At 42.5% G+C, this 20,158-nt stretch overlaps 2 protein-coding genes across 2 annotated transcripts; one reads left to right on the top strand and one right to left on the bottom strand.

Annotated features, from left to right (window-relative positions):
- Positions 1-722: 722 nt before the first annotated feature.
- On the bottom strand, positions 723-12,601 carry tmc5 (transmembrane channel like 5). The gene is made up of 20 exons (XM_069165836.1): positions 12,372-12,601; positions 9,592-9,791; positions 9,376-9,441; positions 7,737-7,853; positions 7,505-7,607; positions 7,103-7,184; positions 6,748-7,008; positions 5,924-6,066; positions 5,683-5,827; positions 5,367-5,519; positions 4,986-5,152; positions 4,281-4,356; positions 4,061-4,158; positions 3,891-3,986; positions 3,228-3,303; positions 2,574-2,707; positions 2,293-2,466; positions 2,111-2,189; positions 1,903-1,992; positions 723-1,824 (listed from the first exon to the last, which is right to left on the bottom strand). Exons 1-20 carry the CDS (start codon positions 12,599-12,601, stop codon positions 1,231-1,233), a joined length of 3,084 nt encoding a protein of 1,027 aa, XP_069021937.1. The 3' UTR covers positions 723-1,230.
- Positions 12,583-20,027, top strand: LOC138208137 (transmembrane channel-like protein 7). The gene is made up of 16 exons (XM_069165840.1): positions 12,583-12,705; positions 14,571-14,835; positions 14,939-15,087; positions 15,176-15,331; positions 15,432-15,517; positions 15,602-15,747; positions 15,826-15,973; positions 16,756-16,938; positions 17,028-17,173; positions 17,247-17,361; positions 17,452-17,549; positions 17,737-17,920; positions 18,379-18,509; positions 18,709-18,864; positions 18,965-19,043; positions 19,157-20,027. The coding sequence occupies exons 1-16, from the start codon at positions 12,690-12,692 to the stop codon at positions 19,352-19,354; spliced, it is 2,256 nt and encodes a 751-aa protein (XP_069021941.1). The 5' UTR covers positions 12,583-12,689; the 3' UTR covers positions 19,355-20,027.
- Positions 20,028-20,158: the final 131 nt, after the last annotated feature.

The raw sequence follows: 20,158 nt of genomic DNA, 5'->3' as shown, positions 1-20,158 counted from the left end.
CAATCAGAAAATCAATGCAAAGACAGAGTGGCAGTTTAACTGGGTTCTCCATATCGTGAAATACAGCCATAAATACTTACTGCAAATGATGTGCCTATTTACAGTATGTACATTGTAAATAAGTTACGTTTGTACACAGACTGGTTGTGGAGATAGTGTATTATTTTTCTTTTGGATGTTAACAATAATTAACTTTTATCGTCTCACAAAGCCCGGAGGAGCATCCGCTTTTTTTGGACTAACGTGACTCACGAAAGACGGCAGAGAAACTTAACAACAAAGATCTTTTGAGGATGAAGAAAAAAAACAACCTACGAGGCACAGATTGGAACGATCCACGGTCGGGGTGTGATTTGAAATTCGAGCTTTCGTGCTTCAATTGGAGGAGAGGAAAACTCAATGCTGTCAAAATGTCTCTTTTCAGTGTTTCGGGTGAATCTGGTGAATATTAAATTCCCCCCCCTAAAAAAATGTGTTTTGATTCATTTCTATTTTACCCCCATTTCCCCTCAAAACACACAAACATGAACGTTTTCAGTGATTCACTCTAATTCAGGTTGAAAATGTTGTTAAGCAGCTATTACAGTTTTAACTTGAGTTAAAAGGTGTTGTTTCCAGAAAAAAGTAGATTTTAATACATTTTAACATTTCATGGACCTTTATTTTATACATTTAAAAAAGTGAATATTATTCACAGCATGGTCATTTCTTGTGTTTTGAGATGATGAGAAAACGTGGAGAACAGTCATTGTGTGATTAACCTAAAACTCAGCGTAACACTTTGTGCATAATCCCTATAGGGGGCAGTGTTGTCTTCACAGACCATGTTTGTGTAATTAAACGTCACTCCATTAATGATGGTGACGAAATTTGCAGGAACGTTTGGGTTTATTTTGCTTTCATTTTATTTTCATTTTGTATTCATTTACAATTTTCAAAGATTATTTACACTATTAACAACCTCTACATTACAAATGGCACAAAATTAGGCCTAGCTTTGACTTCTTGTCGTAGTTATTCATCATACAAGGATGTACACTGTCATAGAAATATACTATTAAAATATATTAGTATAAAAGGTGCCTAAAGAGGTGGACCCGCCGTCTCTCTGAGCCCCGCTGCAGTAGTTATCTGATTTTGGACGGATGCTCATTCATTATCGGTGACGACACAAAGTTTAATTTCAGTCCATTCGGATGTTCTTTTCCGTTCTTCTGAAGAGCTCTTGGTTCAGTACCCATCATCGTACTCATTCTGGGCCTGCTGTCGGGCCAGCATGGCCTGGGTGAGAGCACTGGAGCCGGGATGGGCCGGGTTCTGTGGAGGAACCGGCACCCGCTGGATCCCGTCCTCTTCCTCTGCTGCTCTCTGCATGACCTGCATCATAACGCTGGACAACGGAGACCGCAGGTCTTCCGCGTCGTCCTCCCAGTCCTCCTGCGCGCTGTGTCTGGCTTGCATGGCCTGCGTGACGGCTCTGGAGCTGCTGGCAGGGTTTTCAGAGAAAGCCTGCGCGCTGTCGTGTTCGTCCCTCCGTCGCCCCTCCCACGCCGTCGGCCTGGCTGCTGAGGCCTCAACGGGGGACGATAGGTGTCCGTCGGGCATCTGGTACGAATCTTCATGGTGTCTGTCAGCTCTCTGACGGGCCAACATGGCCTGCATGAGAGCGCTGGAGGTGGAAATGTCAGCAGGAACTGGCACGCCACCGGAGCTGCGTCTCTCATTCTCGTCTTCCAGCTGCTGGCGAGCGAGCAGAGCCTGAACCACGGCGTTGGAGTGGGACGGACCGCCGGAGGAGCGCTCGTCTGAACGTCGCTTTGTGTGCTGAAGAAACAGGAGAAACTAGTCAGAGAGGTCGATAACAAACCTCTGGATGCAGGAGAGACATTTCTCATAACAAACCCCTTTTTGTTTCTTCTGTTTGCTTTTGTTCGGGTGAGATTTCTGGAGGTTTTGCAGCTTGTCCAACAGGAAGTACTTGTCTTTCCCCTCCTGGTGAGAGAAAAACAGACAAACAGCAGCACAAAGTGTGAATTTCAAGTACATGTAAGGTTAAACAGGTACTGAATCCCAAAAGGGTGATAAAATGAAGTCAATACGAGACACTCACATGAACAATCTGTTGTCTCAGTAGGCCGATGAGCTCCTTACGACCCTGAGTGACTTGCCAGAAGATGTATATGATGATCCTGAACCGTAAAGACACCAGTTTGCACAATGACACAAAGATGCAAACATTTCTTTAGATCACACATATGTGACACATACAACTTCCTGAAAACATGCACCTACAGGATGATAAGTGTGACAAGAAAGTAGAAGATTTCACTCCTGATGACGTTTTGGTAGATCCAGACGACCCAATGAGAACTCAGGACTTCCTCCAGGTCGTCGATCCAGACGTCCACCACGCTGAAGGTGTTGTTAAGTCCTTGAAAAGGACCGCAGTGCTCCGAGGGAGTCAGTCTACGGAGCAAAACAACCCCGATGCAGGTTTTGTTGTATTTTTGTTCAGAAGGAAATTATCTTGGAGTATAAATTCTCTCTGAGCAGTTAAGGTGGTGTCGTCGTACCTCCAGGCAGTGTATGCGACCACTGACAGGGCTCCCACGAAGAAAGGGAAGAAGAGGACGAAGATGAAGATGGTTTGCATCTGAGCGGCTCTGCCTGATCTCCGCGGGGGCTGGCAGTTCTGGGTTAGGCTGACCTGGGGAGGTACAAAGACACACACATGTACAACTCCATATATACACAAACACACACACCATTTTTTTCACAAATTATTCCCGCAATGGTCCCATAATGCCATTAACCATAAACTCATTTCAGCTTTATCAATTTCATACCATAATAGAAAACATCTCCGCTTTGAAAAGCGTTGCTTCAAAGGTCATTGGGCATGTTCATGAAACATTCAGCAACACCAGATCCAGCCTGGATCAAATTACATGTCATACAGAAGTCATTTAATTTTCTGGGATTGGCTGACCTTGTCTGGTTCAACTCAACCAAACAGATTAGTCCATAAATCTGAAACCCTGGCTGTCTTTTCCATAACACAAAATAATGCGCGCTGTCGAGGTGATGAAAGGATTTTAATTAATTATTGACCACAGGGCACAAATAGAGTAACACGAGCCTCCAAAAGTATATGAAGCCGCTCTGGCAGCGGTGCCGTTGCACCACTTCTACTTTTGGCAGTTTAAACATTGAAAACTTGCATTTACCTTCTTTAAGTAAAACAAGATGAAGAATTTGAGAATCTGGATGGCAGGTAGCAGAGGGGAGAAGTAGATCCCGATCCTACGGACAGAAAATAATCTAACTTAAAAAAAAGGCAAACTAGCACAAAGACCGAGATTACACAGACAGGCCGAAGCATGTAATACACCTGTCAGTCCACTAGAGGGCACAGTGTCATGTTTTGTCCCATCAAGGTGTGAAAGGTAAGAAAGGTAACCCTAAACCCACATGGTCAGGGTTAGAAAAAGATCATCGTTTGGGTTCAAATAAATAATCGTATGTAGAAAACGTTACAGACGTCATTCATGACCAGACTGTTCTCCATGGGGAGTAAAATATTGCAGTTTTGTCAAAACCGTTAGCGTCAGAGAGACGAGGTGACAACCCGGCTCGAAGAGGGAGGTCATGTGACAAAGTTAAAAGAGTAATAAAGTCTGCGAAGGGACGACACGATGAGTGTTCGAGTCCGTTAGAAAGCAAAATTCAACTTTATTTTTCACGCATGGGTGAGGCAAAACGTGAAACTGACACGGTGTCCTCTAGTGGACAAACGGGTGTATTACACGCTTTGGTGTGATAGCGGGTTGCATTATATTTCCATTCAGTCTGTTGGATCCTTCAGTGAGTGTTGACTGTGTTTTTCTTACCAGGCCAGAGTCTGTGCGTTGATGAGTTCAAGGACGTTTCTGGCGACATCAAACTCTGGAACCCCGAGACGTGGAAATAATCTGGTCCCGATCACACTGTTACAAAGAACATTATTTCTTATTTCAGTGACTGTGAAGAACACACACAAATTAAAAATGGTTTAACTCACTTGCTAAGAAACTCTCCGAAGAAGGATCCCAACATCAGAAAAAGGAAATCAACGATCACCAGGCGGTACAAAGCCTGTCCAACCAGCGACTCCCAACACTGGCAGGAAGACAAGTTCATGAGTGTCTGTATTCATCTACAGATAGTTCTTATAATGGTGTATTTAAAAAAGTTTTTTTTTTTTTAAAAGACAATGGAGGAATATTTCTGGTCAAACGTACCGAAAGATTCTCATCCACTGCATTCATCCAATAATAACACAAAACAGCCAGAATTACCATCCTCAGTAGGACATTCCTGCAAAGGTGGAAAAGACAAAAAATGGAAAATATGCTTATTTGCTTTCTCTGACCTAGATAACATCATCTCACTGTGAATGTGGGTATCATTCGACCGCTGTTTACGCATTACATTTACTTATGATAAAACCCTCTACCCACTGGGTCAGTGTCACATTTTGCTTCGCCAAGGTGTGACGAGTAAAGTGCGTCAGATTTAGGCACCGAAAACCACGTAGTTACATTAAGGAAAAGATAAAGACTTGGCTTAAAATAAGTAATTTTATGCTTTAACGCTTTGTCCCGGACTCCAACATTTCGTCTCCCAGGTGGAAGTCCTGCGTTTGACGACCTCTCACCTACTTCCTGCACGGATTTTATGACCTTTTTATCGGGCTTGTCATACATACCAGTTGTATTACCTGGGCGAGGCCAAATGTGAGACTGACATGGGACCCTCTAGTGGACTGATGAATGTATTACACGCGTGATATCGGGCTGTAGCAGCAGACTAGCTGTTTCCAGTCTTCCTGCTAAGCGACTACTAAAAGTTCTATCGCTCTTCTAATCTAAATAACAGAAAAAATGTGTGTTCTTGATCTAATGTCCTAAGTCATGCACGAGCTATACGTATCCGCGCCATCTGACCTGACCACCAGAGCGTAGATCTGTCTCCGCTGGCTGGAGTAGTGCTCAAACTTGTTGAAGAGGGAGTAGAAGAGCGGGACGACCAAGTTCATCAGAGACACCACGAAGGGAACCAGAAGAGTCTCTGCCTCCTGAAGCAGAGACAAGCTGGCAGCATTTGTTGCCTGCTGTAAAGATAACACAGGTCAGATCAATGCAATGAGTCAAACCCCTGCGCTGCAGGTAAATAACATGACACATTACTTTCGGGTAAGTTTACGACAAAACACAGAGAATTGCATTTCCCAGACAGCAAAGAAACGTTTTTTGAATTGGCTGTGCAACAAAAACAAGTATTTCGATTCAACATTAAGACTAATTATTCCATCTGGATTCAAGTACCTGCTGTTCAAATTGGCAGAGAAAGTAGATGCTGGCTCCACAGCCAGCAGCCAAGCTGGTGGAGAGAAGCCAGGAACCCAAATAAACCCCAAAGTGCTTCAGTTTTTCAGAGTGAGTCAGCAGCTCCCTCTGGGCTTTTTCTGATAAAGACTCCTGGAGAAGCAGCAAGAAGAAAAAAAACATGGCAATTATAAATAATGATACACATTTAAATAGGAATCAACCTCTTAATTCTGCAGATATCATTTATTACGACAGTTCAACATGTCTTTTATGCCTTGCTATTTTAATCTATAGGAAACACAGTGACACTCACCTTGAGTTGGACACGAAGGTTGTCCTTTCGCAGTCTCACTGCTCTCTCATTGGTTACACTAAAATCCCAACTGCATAGAAGCTGCCACGAGCTGTTTGAAGCCGGGTTCGCTAGATTATAGTTCATCTTAAAAGACCTCGCCATGCTGCGTGAAGATAAATACAGACTCAGAAAATCGGAGTGTTACGGGAAGAAAAAGAGTGTCGGAAATGTTCTAAATCACAGCGAGGACTGAACTGACCTGAAAATGAGTGCGATTCCACAGAGCACCATATAGATCGCAATGGTGAAGAAATAGGCCAGCTGCATGTTGTACTCCACCAGACCTGCCAGAGTTGCATTGCTGTAGCCGCCATAGTACATCACAGTGTGGCCGAAGTAACCCTGGAGAAGCCAAAACACATGTAGTCACGCTGCCATCATCAAGTCAGCGCAGGGAATAGTTAAAAAAAAAAAAAAAATCTAATTATAAACATAAATTTAATTAGCGTCCAGATTAAATCTTTTAAAGTTTTTAGATGTTCCTCTCTTGAGGTGTAAAAATTATGCAGATGCGAGCAGTAAGAGGAAACCAAAAGATGTTAAAACCAAAACAATGAGCTAAAAGACACTAACTGCACCGTATACAGTCCGGTAAAACACCAAAGTGTGTAATACAACTGTCAGTTCACCAAAGGATAGTGCCTATTGATATTTTTTTTTAGTAGTGCAAGTAAATTACTTACATAGCCTCTAGTAAAGTATTGAACGTAAGTATGTAACATTACTGATGTAAAATGACTTATTTGAACCCAAACCATGATCTTTTCCTAAAAAAAAAAATCCACACGGCTTTTGGGGCCCAAAATTTAAGGCACTTTACCTTTCACACCTAGAGGAGCACAAATGTGACACGGTGACCTCTAGTGGGCTGATAGGTGTATTACATGCTTTGGTGAGATTTTGGGAAGTGGCCCCATATTATATATACAGTCATCTCATCATTGTTATTAAAAAAATATGTATTAGAGTAGCTTTACATTATATAATGATGTTGATGTTTGTGGTGTGTTCGCCTCCACTTACAGCTCCAGTCAGGATCTCCAGTCCTCTGAAGGTCACGTTCGGCGGTATGTTGGGCGAGGGGTCGTAGACAAGCAGCGGGATGGTGATGAAGCCGAAGTTGACCAGGAAGGAGAAGACGTTGAACATGAGAAGCCACTTAAGGAAGATGAAATAGGAGAGAACGCTGGAGCCGAACTTGCCACCGATCTCCTTCATGACGCCTTGCCACAGTTTCAGGGTCTGCCTGGCCGAACTCACGCTGTAACCGCACCTTCGTAAAGACTGCGAGGACGGCGTGTCACATAAAAAGAGGACAGAGGTTGTGACTCAGATGGCTCAACTCAAAAAGACGTTTTACGATCGACGACAAACTCACCAGTGACACATTTTCAGAGCAATCTGCAAAACACGTGAACTGGCGAGATCTCTTGGAAGACTTGAAGGCCAGCACTTGGCTCCTGTGGAGGTAATATAAAAGATGAATTAGTGTGATCATCACCCTTTAATGTCGACATCATTCAGGTCAATTAGAAGACCTGCATCAAAAAACCTTTTGGACTTTCACTGTCCGAGTTTCTTGTGTAACGTGTCTTGAAAGAAGGGAGGAGTGCATGTTTGTTTGCTCACATACCTCTTCCTCCAGAGGTTTAAATTACAGCACCAATAGGCCACATCACACACAAAGCCTTCTTTCCCGGTACGATGTAATGGTTAACCACAGTGAATGACGCTGATGAGGGTTGGCTTATCACCTTGAACTGTGTCATTTAAAACCTACCTGATATGTTTCTTCTCCTCGAAGCTCATTGGAAGGTCCCGGATGGCCCGGATTTGGTCTCGGGTTGACAGAGCGACGAGTTCCTTGACGAGGTTTTGTTCCTCTGTCAGACATTAGATGAGGAGACAAGATGCCGCCTGTTACCGTTGCGGAGGTGCTCCTCTCCAGAAAGCATATCAGGTATCAAACTTCACGTTCAGGTTATAATCTGACACCCGTCACAGGCGCTTACCGTTTTCCATCTCACTCCGGATGGCGCTCTCCGTGAAGGCCACACGGGCCGGATCTGCGTTAGGAAACATGCTCATCCTTCTCATTGTCATTCCTCTCCATCTCATCGTCATGTTTCCTGGATGAACACACAAAAATGTTTTTTTATTTTTTTTTATTTCATTGTGGTGAGGTTTCCCAACTCAGAGAGCAGATGAGGAACACATGAACAGGGTGACAGTCGCCAAATTAACTGCAGCTGCTCACATATTTCTTATAATTTCTTCTCTCAGTACAGAAAAACTGCATTTATTTCTTACTTTTGGCTCAGTATACAGTTTTCTCATTAACTGCACACTTCTGTGAGATATCAGCAGGAAATGCACTTACTGACAGCACAGGTGATAGCAGCACAGGATACTGTCTGAATTATCTTTACTTCTGATTAAATCTACGATAGTGAAGCTGTTGGCAGCACCGTCCATCAAACCCTCCCTGAGCCGCTTACGAACACGGCCTGCAGCTAAAACGCAGCATGCTGACATGTTCAGCAGGTATAAAGTTGACCATGTTCACCCTGAGTTCGGTGCATAATACCATTTGCTAATTAGCACTAAACACAACCCTTACAGAAAAGACCCCCACATGTTTTCCACATGTGACACGTGATCAGATGTATGATGCATGTTTAACATGGGGAACATCTGTGGAAAGGTTTTCACACTGGGATCTACATGGGCTGCACACATTACACCATGAAAATGGTCCAAAACCACGTTTCACACGAACAAAATACATGTAGGTCACATCAGGTTTTGCACATGTGACATGTAAACCTGTATAAATAACATTAAAGATTTGCAGTTAATTTGTAACTATTAGTCCGTAGTAATTTATTTGTATTGATTGTGTTGTCTGGCACGAATTCTATAATTGTTGATTCTTATTTTAGGTTGCTTTTTTTTTTTTTTTTTAAACTGGCCATATTAACATTTTAGTTTCTCTTGTTCATTTACATAAAATGTAAAAAGTTTCCACTGATGGGGAAATACATGTCTGCACCAATTCTGTGACGATCTATCCAACAGTTAAAACTCTTAGCATTCTGAACATTAGATAAGAAACTGACCCACAGATAATGCTGCTTGTTGAAATGATAAAGAAGTCCCTTCATGTTGAAAACTTGAGCTCCAAGTTAAAGACTTGGTTGTTAAATGTTGGAGGATTTAGTTCAAGTGGAGCCAAATGGACACAAAGCAAACATAAATTCCTGACAACAATAAATGTGCACTCAGATTTCTTTTTGTTTTGAACAACCCTGAGCTTGTGTTCTTCAGATGAAGACAACATTTCTACAACAATCCTCTTCCCCTCTGTTGTATTTTCTTTGCCAACTTCCTTGTCCTTTCTGTCATTTGTCATTGTCTGCAGCCTCCATTAATAATTATCCAGAGGGACTTTCTAAGTTGGTGGGTTATTTAAGTTAAAGGGTCAACATGACCATTCATATTTATTTGAAATGATTGTCCTGTGATGCGCTGAACAACTTTACATGTGTGTGGTAACACTGTACAGTAGCGACAGTGTGAGAGCTGACGTAACTTTGAAAAGACTACAAATAGAAACGACTATATCTGGAGTGAAACAGGTTCAACCATTACCTGAGGCTGAAGGAGGAGGTCGGACATCATACTGAGAGTCGGGGTCCATTTGAAATGTGCTGTTATCTGAATTTAACAAAACAAAACGGGTAGAAGCAGAGAGAAAGAGAGGAAGCGTCAACACAGCTGTTCCTCAGCAACAGCAGATATGCAAACAAATGCTAATTATATTTTTCTGGCACGCAAAGCGGCTGTAACTTCAGCTCGGCCACCCACGGAGGTCATGCTGCCTGGGAGGGTTCCCTGTGTGTGTGGAGAGGAGGTCCATGGGGAGGTTTTCTCCGCCCCTCCAGCTCTCCTCCTGCCAGCCGGGCCAAGGTGCTCTCACCGCAGCATCGTCCCTGCCGGTCATCTCCCCCCGCCAGGCTGCACTCTCCGTGGCGTACGGGTTGGTGTGGTGGGTTTTACTGGTCGACCTGCAGGCCGGACAGAACAAAAATACAACAATACATTATGGGAGAAAATAAAATGCACGTCATTCAGGTCGTGGAGATTGTGTTTACGGTAATGAAAGGAACAGAAGTTATCAGCTCACGGGAGGAACTGGGATTTCAAGCCATAGCTGATTTTGTTCAGGTGCCATATTGTGTTTTATTGGCAATAAAGTGACTTTTTCACAAATCCAAAGTCGTATAACTTGAATGTATTTAACGACGCTGTTGAGTTGATCAGGTTTAGTTAGAAGTGCTATCATTAAAACGTCACTCGTTTTAATAAGTTGGAACTATGATGTTTAGTTTGGTCTTACTAAATACATTTGAGTCGCTGGAGATCCAACAGTCAAGTTAAATTTACATTAGCAAATTATTTCAGTAAAATTAAATATTAAAAAGTTGGTTGTACAAAGTCAGTTAGTAATATTTAACACAACTTAGTTTGGTGGAAATAATTATTTTTTTCAATGATTATCATAATTTGTAATTGTGTAGTTGTTGTAGAGTTTTATTTTTTTCTGTAGTAGGTAATTTTAGGCAGATAGGATCCTACAAGAATTATTTTAAGAAAATTAGTCTCTGATGTTTAATCGATTGATTTTTTTTTTTTTTTTTAGAAACTTCCACAATCCTGAGACCTTAAAGTTCAAAGCTCCTTAAGGACAACCTGTTTATTCTTTCAGAGCAATATATTCCCTCTCACTCATACAAACAACACATAGATCAAACTCTTTCACAAACACATTCTTTGATCAATTATGATGACATTTTTCAGGATAAAATGTTGCACTGAAGACAAAAAGAACCAAACATATTTTCTGTATTTATATTCCCACAAACCTTCTATCAATTTCCAGAGTCTCGCTGTCATGGTAGGCAGGGTTGAAAAATCCTCCGCTGTTGTAACTTGTCATGAAATCCTTCAAAAGTGATCCTCTCACTCTTCTTCTGGAGACAGCAAAGATTCCTCAGCTCACTCTGCCACAGCCACTCTCCAATATGTAGAAGTGTCCATCCGGGTCTTGTAAGAAGAAACTTTGTCGATTTAATAAACAAACACATGTATTGTGCCTAAAGTTATCGTGAGGAAGGGAGCAGTCTTTGCCTTCATTTTCGATATGCTCTCATTTAAACGAGTAGCATCCCATGTTTAGTCCGTAGTGTGACAGTTATATTGTTGGAGGGAAGCATGTGTAATTTAATATCAGCCCCATCCCCATCTGTTCATCATTAATTCATGCAAAAGATTTGGTTTCCAACACATGAATCCTTTATATTCTCTCACAAAGCCACTAAAAAGTATAGAGAAGAGGATAAATCTCTATAACAATACACAGCAAACGAGAAAATCAACTCTATGGAAATAAGAACAAGGGAAACTATTCTTATGAAATCACTAAGCTTTAACGATAAAACATCCGATGACAATATATTCTGCTATCAAACTCCTCTTACCTGCTGACTGTGTTGTAACGGGCACATAAAACCAAGGATGGTCAGCCTACCAGGAAGCGTGATCTGAGCTCAGAGGTAAAAGTCCACTCCTTGTAATACAGGCTGAGCAAATCCTATGTGGACACTTTGTTTGGTGACATGAATAATTAAACCCCCGGGGATAACTTTTAATTGGGATAATCATTATCAAGATGTACAGTGCTTCTCCAAGAGTCCGTGTTAATGCAGATTGACCTGTGGTGGTGTTTAATGATTGAACACATCTACAGATATAAATGGAAAATTAATAAACAAGTAATCTGCAACCCCAGAAATTATGACCCCATGCTGTGAAATGTCCGTAGCAATTATGATCCTACACCGGATAGGGGCTTTTATTTTGTTGAATTTTGCCTGGGTTTTAAATATTTTTCAGCTACAGTGATTTCTGAGAAAGGTAATGAATTTTTATGGGAAATAACACGTTGACATTTTACCTTTTCTTGGTTTGCTTCTTCCTCTCATTTATTGTTTCCTCTGTTTGATCACCAGGGAGTGGTGGTGGAGAGTATTTATTCAGTAACTATACTTACTTTGTACTTTGCTTTCTAGTTTGTGCGACTTTGCTGATAGTACTTACATACTTTTACTTAAGTAGGGTTTTGAATATAAACACCTAAATACTTCTTTCTCTCTTCTTTTTTCTGGAAAGTCCAACAAAAAAACTAGAAAATAGGTCCCAAAGTCAAAATAACCAACATTGGCTTTTAGTCTTTTAAAAATGTGCATCTTGTAGTTTTTAATAACTTTGTAAAATTGCAATAATAAATTGGTTGTGTTAATATCTGCCAGTTTAAAAAAAAAAGAAGAGAGATTATAAAAGAGATATTAAAAACATGATAGTTAATGTTGTAAAAAATATAAATACAATAAGATGAAATTGAATAAAATACGGTGTGAAATAAGGTAAAAACATGAATGGGGATGAGCAGGAGGAGCAGGAGCAGGAGGAGGAGGAGCAGGAGGAGCAGGAGGAGGAGGAGAAAGAGGAGGAGGAGGAGGAGCAGGAGGAGCAGGAGGAGCAGGAGGAGGAGGAGAAAGAGGAGGAGGAGGAGGAGAAGGAGGTGCAGATCCAGATCCAGATTCTGATCCAGATCCTGATCCTGATCCAGATCCGGATCCTGATCCTGATCCAGATCCTGATCCAGATCCAGATCCTGATCCTGATCCTGATCCAGATTCTGATCCAGATCCTGATCCTGATCCAGATCCAGATCCTGATCCTGATCCGGATCCGGATCCAGGAAGTCTCTGGAGACGGTTGTTGTCTTCCTGACAGCCGCAGCTTCAGCTCCCATTGTTGGACGAAGTCTCCTTCGTTAATCGTTAGCTAATATCAGTATTATACCATAAATATCTGTATTTATTCTCCCGGACAGAGGATCGATGGAGGTGGACTCAGGTAACGCCGGACTTTGGTCGATATTTTGGTCTTTTCACACTTTTACGAACAAGTTGACCAAACTTAGTTCAGCTAACCAGCTAGCAGCGCTAGCCTCGGTTCTAATAACAGCTAACAGTTTGTTTTGTTTTGAAATGGTTTGTTCAAGGATTATTTTTTATTTATTTATTTATTTTGTTTGTTTGTTTGTTCCTGTCTCTTTATCTGATTCTCCCTGTCGAAACTCAGTGGTTGGCATTTTATTTAGCTGCGTGTGCCTCGGTGAGCTGCCGTCTGCTCCCCAACTCAGAGGCGCGTTGACGGTTCGTCACGGTTTGTTTTCTACAATCAAAAACGGATGAATTTATTCACGGAAACTTTCACTTCTTCCTCCTGAAAGTTTAAACTCTTTATCAGGAAAAATTCGGCTGTAATGATTCACTGAAAAAAACTATTTATTCACGCAAAACATTTCAGGATAAAGTTCGTGGAAACTCTGTAAATGTAAAGAGCGACTGATGCTGAGCTCAAGTTTAAACACGAAACACTGAAAGATCTTCTGGTCGGATCATCTGGACAACAAAACACCTTCAGGCCGACTGAAGATGTCATGATGAAGTCATAAAAGATCAAATCTCAGAAGAAAACAAAAAAATTCAAGGTCACTAAATAACAACATTTTATGGAAAAAAGGAAATCAGAAGTTCTTGGAAGGAGTTCAACTTTGTTCTAATGTTTACAAGAGATGGGAAAGTCTGAGTTGAATTAACAGCAAATAATAAAACTGCACGTATTATTAGGCCACAGTTCACCACAAACATATATTACTGCATCATATAATATAGATTTGGCACTTATGTTTAAGATTCAAGAACTTTAAATTAAATTATTTAAATCTTCACATATATTTACAAACAATAAATAATACTGGAATAAGATGAGATAGCTAAAATACAAACAATCAAAAAGTACAGAATCTAAATAATTGAGTAATAAAAAGTATTAGAAAAACAACTGACATCAGGATGTAAAGGTTGCAGTAAATACTGCACATAATTCAACATGTGGTGCCACAGCTGTTTTCCAGTATGTTTGTTTGTGTTGATCTGAAGCTGCCTGACGGGCGGAGCTTAAACAGATGGCGTCCAAGGGTGTGTGTCCTGTCTTATATGATGTTTTTTATTTTTTGTATCCCTCGTCACACAGCGAGTGCTGTGAAGATGTTCTCGTGATGGCAGCTGTATGCCAACAATGTCCTGAGCTGTTTTCACAACTCGCCGGAGGGCTTTTTCTGACAGCTTCGGTGCAGCTGCTGTAACCAGGCTGTCATGTAGTTTGTTAGGAGGCTCCCTGTGGTGCAGATGGAAAAGCTGACATGCTTTCGGGATGAAGCTGATTCTCCTTAGCCTCGTTGCTGCGCCTTCCCCACAACAACTGAGGTATTTTCAGACCACGATGAGGTCCGCGATGTGGACCCACAGGAATCCTGAGGTTCGGGAGTCTCTCCGCAGCCTCCTGAGTCTTTATGGGGTTTTAGACCAGCTGTTTGTTGTCTCATAGTTTGAGTTGTAGATGGGTTGGCAGACGTGTGAATGAAGTAGGGGTCTCAGCGTGGAGCCCTGGGGGCCGCCGGTGCTCAGGATGATGGTGGAGGTCACGTGCCCGTCCAGTCGAACGGTCTGAGGACCGTTAATGAGGAAGTCCAGCATCCAGTTGCAGATGGAGGCAGTTAGAAGTTTTTTCAGTCAAGCAACTTTCACTGAAGAGCTTAATGAATATGTTACAAATATTTTGCAGTTTAGGGGCAGAAAAAAATAATTTCACCAAAATTTGTGTTCGCCTCGATTACGACATTATCTGACACTTCTTTTGCTCGACTCTCCAAGTGTTCTACACCGAACGCAGCGGGTGGATCAACAGCAACCCGCTGCTGGACCAGCTGCCCAGCTACCAGTCGCTGCTGTACCGCAGGAAGTCGTCGATCGCCGCCGCCAAACGAAAAGGCAGCATCAGATTGCGGCTCGGCTCCTTCAGCAGCATGAAGTGGGGGCTGACCACGGTCGGCCGACACGAGGACAAACAGACGAGTCCGACGGAGGAGTGTCCCATCAGGGAACTGGCCAAACCCGTGGCTGAGAAACGCAGAGACAGGTAGGCAGAAACCTTCCTGAGCGACGTGCTCCGTTATTCGCCTGTTTCACTGAGAGCTGCTTGTGATAAGAAACCGTTTGGTTTGACTGTGATGGTTTTAAAGAGTGCAGCGCCTGGAGGAGGCTCGAGAGTTCAGCTGCTGGAGGCAGTGGAGTCAGAGCACCCGCAGGCTCCTGAGGAGGCTGAGGGACGACACCCACGTGTGGCTGAGCTCCCTGAAGCTGTGGAGGGGAGACATCCACCTGATCGAGGGTGAGACACGGACAATCAATAAATGTACTTGAGCTGGAAACAGAAAATGCGTTCTTGTGGTTTCCAAGTTCTCCCGTCTCGTCACCAGGGATGTTCGGCACCGGGATCCTGTCCTACTTCTCCTTCCTGCGCTTCCTGGTGACGCTCAACTTGGTCATCTTTCTAATCATGTTCAGCTTTGTCATGTTGCCCATCATCATCGCTCCTTACGCTTCAGGAAACACCACCTTTAACCCGCATGACGGTGAGAGGACGCTGGTTTTGTTTTCCACATAAAAATATAAAAACGAAGCGAGAAGCAGTCGTCAGGTCGTATTTGATTTTTTTTCCGTGTTTTTCTGCAGGCAGTGAGTGCAGCGTTTATCCGAGCAGCGCTCGTCGAGGTCTGGTCATCTTTCACGAACACATTACAGATCTGCTGTCTGGTGGAGTAAGTCGGTGCACTTTGCTTTTAATGGTCTCAACAGGGGAAAAAAAAAAGTTTCTTCACTCACCTGTTGGTCTTCATCTGCAGGGCTTCCTGGAACAGACTTATCTTTTCTACGGCTACTACACGGTGGACAAAATCCACTTTCCACACAGCACTTATAACCTGGCGCTGGCGTACCTGCTGGCCACGGTGGCGTACCTCTTCCTCAGCCTCATCTGGATCGTTAAAAGGTACCGACGAGGCGAGCTCACGGCGAATTACATTTTATACGAAGGGAAATGGTCCTAAGCGTTTCTTTTTCCTTCAAGGTCGGCTACAGGATTCAAACGTAACCTGGTTCAGGACGAGGATCGCTTTCAGAGTTTTTGCAACAAGATTTTTGCCGGCTGGGATTTCTGCATCACCAACGAGACCGCATCGACGCTGAAGAGATGCAGTCTGCTCTACGAGCTCAGGGTGAGTTTACACTGCGGGACCTGCTAGAAGCCGTGACACAAGATACACCAGCCCATTTGTTTTGTGATTGTTGTGGTCAGAAATGTCTGATTTTTTTTTTTTTCAGCAGCTTTTCTGAAAGTAAAATATCAAAAATGACGAGAAAAGGAAATTAGTTTTTACTCAAACTACTACCGAATAAAGAAAGAGTCATATGTAATCACTTCCTAATATGACGATAAGCATACTGCACATGTCAGAAGTAGCTGGAAATAAAGTTCTCATCTTTTAATTTTTTTAGTTTACTGATCCATGATCTTTTGTATAATAAGTGCTTTAAATGCTTTTGTAATAAAACATTTTCAATACACAGTAAAATCTCTTCCAACTGTAACAGTGTAAAACTGCATGTAATTCAACACAAACTGTAGGATCAGACTGATGCAGGAAATATTACAGAGATTGGTTGAATTTTAATTAATTGTTGTGATCACAAGGTTGTCATTTCCTGGAAGGATGAATTTTTACAAGCTGAGATTAATTAGTTTTAAACAACATAGTAAATCAGTTTTTGTTTGATAGGAATATTAACGGACAGTTTGGTAAATAGCTGTATTTTGTTTTACAGCCTGATTATCATCCAATAAGATTTTACATGTATCTTATTCTGTTTTTTTGGATCACTTAAAAACTAATTCTTCTCACTAAAGAGGAATTTTTAGTTCAGAAAATAGTTAATTCATGTTGTAAATCTGCTGCCATTCTTTTAAATGTTTACTTGCCTCATTTAAAAAAATCTCCAGACAGATTTGGAGGAGGAGAGGATCAAACAGAAAATAGCGGATCGCACCCGCAAAGAGAAATGCCAGATTTACGTCATCCGCTTCATCCTCAACCTCTTCGTCATCGGCGTGCTGGCCGGTTGCTTCTACGGCATTTACGTCGCCACCATCTTCTCCCAGGAGGCGCAAATGAACCAAATAAAGGTGATGAAAGGTCCTTTTTCTTCCATTACTTCTATTATTTCTCTCTTTCTCACATTAAAAAGAAAAACTCCACTTTTACCGTTTTGTAGGAGAACTTCATCGTGGATCTCATCTACGAGTATCTGCCCTCCATCGTTATCACTTTGGCCAACTTCATCACCCCCGTCCTGTTCGCCGTCATCATCAACTACGAGGACTACTCTCCGGCCTTCGAGATCCGCTTCACTCTCATGAGGTGGATTTTACGATGCAAACACGGAGCTCAAGAAAGATGAAATGAGACTAAAAGTGTGAATCTTCCTCCCCAGGTGCGTCTTCATGCGGTTGACCAGCATCGGGGTTCTGCTCTTCTCTCTCTGGTCTCAGATCACTAAATGTCCGGAGGAGCCGTGCATCTGCGGCTACAACCACTTACTTTACTCCGTGAGTTACATTCTTTTGCTCTAATATGAAGTGTTTCCGGCGTCTAACTGCAGTATTAAATCTGCTGTAACCGTCCGTGTGTCGTTGCAGTGCTGGGAGACCCGCGTGGGCCAGGAGATGTACAAACTCACCATCTTCGACTTCATCATCATTGTTGCGGTCACCATCTTTGTGGAGTTTCCCCGAATGTAAGTCCTCACTCCCCTTTTTCTGAATTTATTTGAACCAATCGGAATAATCTGGTTGCTGCCCGGAGGAGGTCGTCGTTGTCATTTCCTGTTGCCATGGAGATTTTCTAGCGGTCGGCCTCGACTCTCCTCTGTGCCGAATCGTAACGGTGTCCCGGCGCTGCTCCGTGTCGTGTCCCCGCCCCAGGCTGATCGTGAGGCACTGTAACTGCGGCCTGGCCAAGTGGTGGGGCCAGCAGGAGTTTGGGATTCCTCAGAACGTGCTGGAGATCGTCTACGGTCAGACCATCTGCTGGATCGGCACTTTCTACTGCCCGATGCTGCCGGCCATCTGCACCATCAAGTACTTCTTCATCTTCTACATCAAAAAGGTCCGTTTTGGTTCTCGTGTAAAAAGAAAGAAGAAGTCTTTTATGCCTCCTTGCCAGTGGAATTATTTACTTAGGGTTGTTTGTCTGTCTGTCCGTCCCGTTGTCATGGAGACAATGTGTCAGGAGTTCACTTGAGGGAATTTCCTCAAATTCGGCACAACATCAACAATTCATATGATAAACTTCCACGTTATTCTCAAACATACGTGATAGCATTTTATATATCCAAAAGGTCAAAGGTCATCTTCGCTGTGACGTCCAATTCGATCTGAAAACACACTTTTCTGTCCGATATTTAACATAATAACTCCGAAACAGAACAGAACAGAACAGAACAGAACAGAAGGGGAGACTGAACCACATTTCATATTTGGTTGGATACTGAGTTGGTGACTGATGTTATGTTATGTGTTAAATAACCAGTTAATAAATACATTCTTTTGCTCCTCGTTATTTAGGTATCTTTAATCTACAACTGCCGTCCGGCCACGCGTCCGTTCAGAGCGTCGAGCTCCAACTTCTTCTTCCTGGTGGTGCTGCTGATCGGCCTCGGCCTCGCCTGTCTGCCCGTCACCGTCAGCGTCGCCCAGTGAGTGACGACCACGTTATGTCGTAACCTCGGTCTGTCGGGTGACATCACGTCTGCTTTCTCTGCGGCTTTAATAGAAATTTCAGTGGAAGCATTCACGTCAGAGCCAATATGTTTACTTGTAGTTAAGTACATGTGTTTATAGTTTTCTGGCTATGAATAAGTGCCGGACATCTTATTCCTTTTTTTCTCTCCACAGAATCAACTGTTCCCAGGCCTGCGGACCGTTTGTTAACTACAGCACGTCCTGGGAGGTTCTGCCCACTTCGGTCTCCCATCTACCCACCGGACTCCAAAAACTGCTCTTCGGTCTCTCGTCGGAGGCCTTCGCTGTCTCCTTCTTTGTTTTGACATGGTGTGTGTTTCACTTTTTTATTTTTTTTTACCTTTTAACAAAATTATTTCTTTGTCCTGCTTTAGTATTAATTTTTTTTCCCATCCCCCCCCCCCCACAGTTTGGTCATGTTTTACGTGATTGCACTAGCTGGAGCACACAAGAGAGTCATTAACCAACTGAGGGAGCAGCTGGCAATGGTATGTTTGATTGTGGTCAAGTTTTCCTGCTTTTCCTATTTTATAAAATGACCAACATTTGATTTATCATTTCAACTATCGTGAGCTGAAATCCACCATCTTTGTGACTCCAGGAGGGCCGCGACAAACATTTCCTGATCCAGAAGCTGTCCCAGGCTCAGAGGCGCCCGGGCGTCAGATCTCCGGTGTCTAAATTTAAGCCCCGCACCGGCAGCAGGAGCAGCCCGAGCTACCACACCAGCTTCTCCAACAACTTCAATGAGGGACTGTTTCTGGCAAATTCGCCTCCAGACTCCTCCACACATGTGTGAGGCCGGGACCTAAAAGTGCAGAACAAAAACCTGGATTCAAAACTGTTTATTAATATCCTTAAATGTTTTTTTTTTTAATTTTTTTTTTATTTTACTGTGAAAACACTACAGCTTGGGAGGTTCTGTGCACATGGTGACATTAATGCGTTGTGCGTTTTCAGTGTTCTTTTGTTGACATTAATGTAAAACTATTAAGAAGCCGCGGCGATCAAGTATTCTGTCGGGCTGCTGTGGCGTTTTCACTACTGTATGTACCGTCATCTTTTCCTTCTAAGAAGGACTTATGTCGCTTTAAACTACTGGACTTTTTGTTGTTGTTGTAAAACTTTAAATATGAATATATATGCACTTTAAATGTATTAACACTTATCTTTTTTTACTTTTGACCTGTGTTTTCATATTATTTGTGGTTTTACATCAAAAATTTATAACAGTATGAATCACTCTGTTATAAAGTCATTAAAAATGACATTTCAAAATACTAAACTGTAAACATTATTTCTTACCATAACTGTAACCCTGTTCTTGTAACTCTAAAATAACTATTGTGGATGATGTTTTGTTTGTAGTCAGATTAGGGGGGGGTAGGAGTATTGACTTTATTGTGATGCCTTTATATGACTGCAGTGACTGGTACGATGTACATGAAAAATAAATAGTTTCGTCGTTTTCATCACTCTTCATTTTCCCGTTTTTTGCCGTCACTAGTGTCGGGTGTGTTTGGGTGTTATACTCCCTCCCAGCCGCCAGAGGTCGCTCCGCTCAGCGGCGGCGCTGCCGTTCATTGACAGCAGCTCAGCTGGT

Source organism: Embiotoca jacksoni, unplaced genomic scaffold, assembly GCF_022577435.1.
Source record: "Embiotoca jacksoni isolate LCO1_2020_lvr unplaced genomic scaffold, fEmbJac1.0.p SCAF_36, whole genome shotgun sequence".
Classification (NCBI taxonomy): domain Eukaryota; kingdom Metazoa; phylum Chordata; class Actinopteri; family Embiotocidae; genus Embiotoca; species Embiotoca jacksoni.
This window is presented reverse-complemented; position numbering and strand designations above follow the sequence as displayed.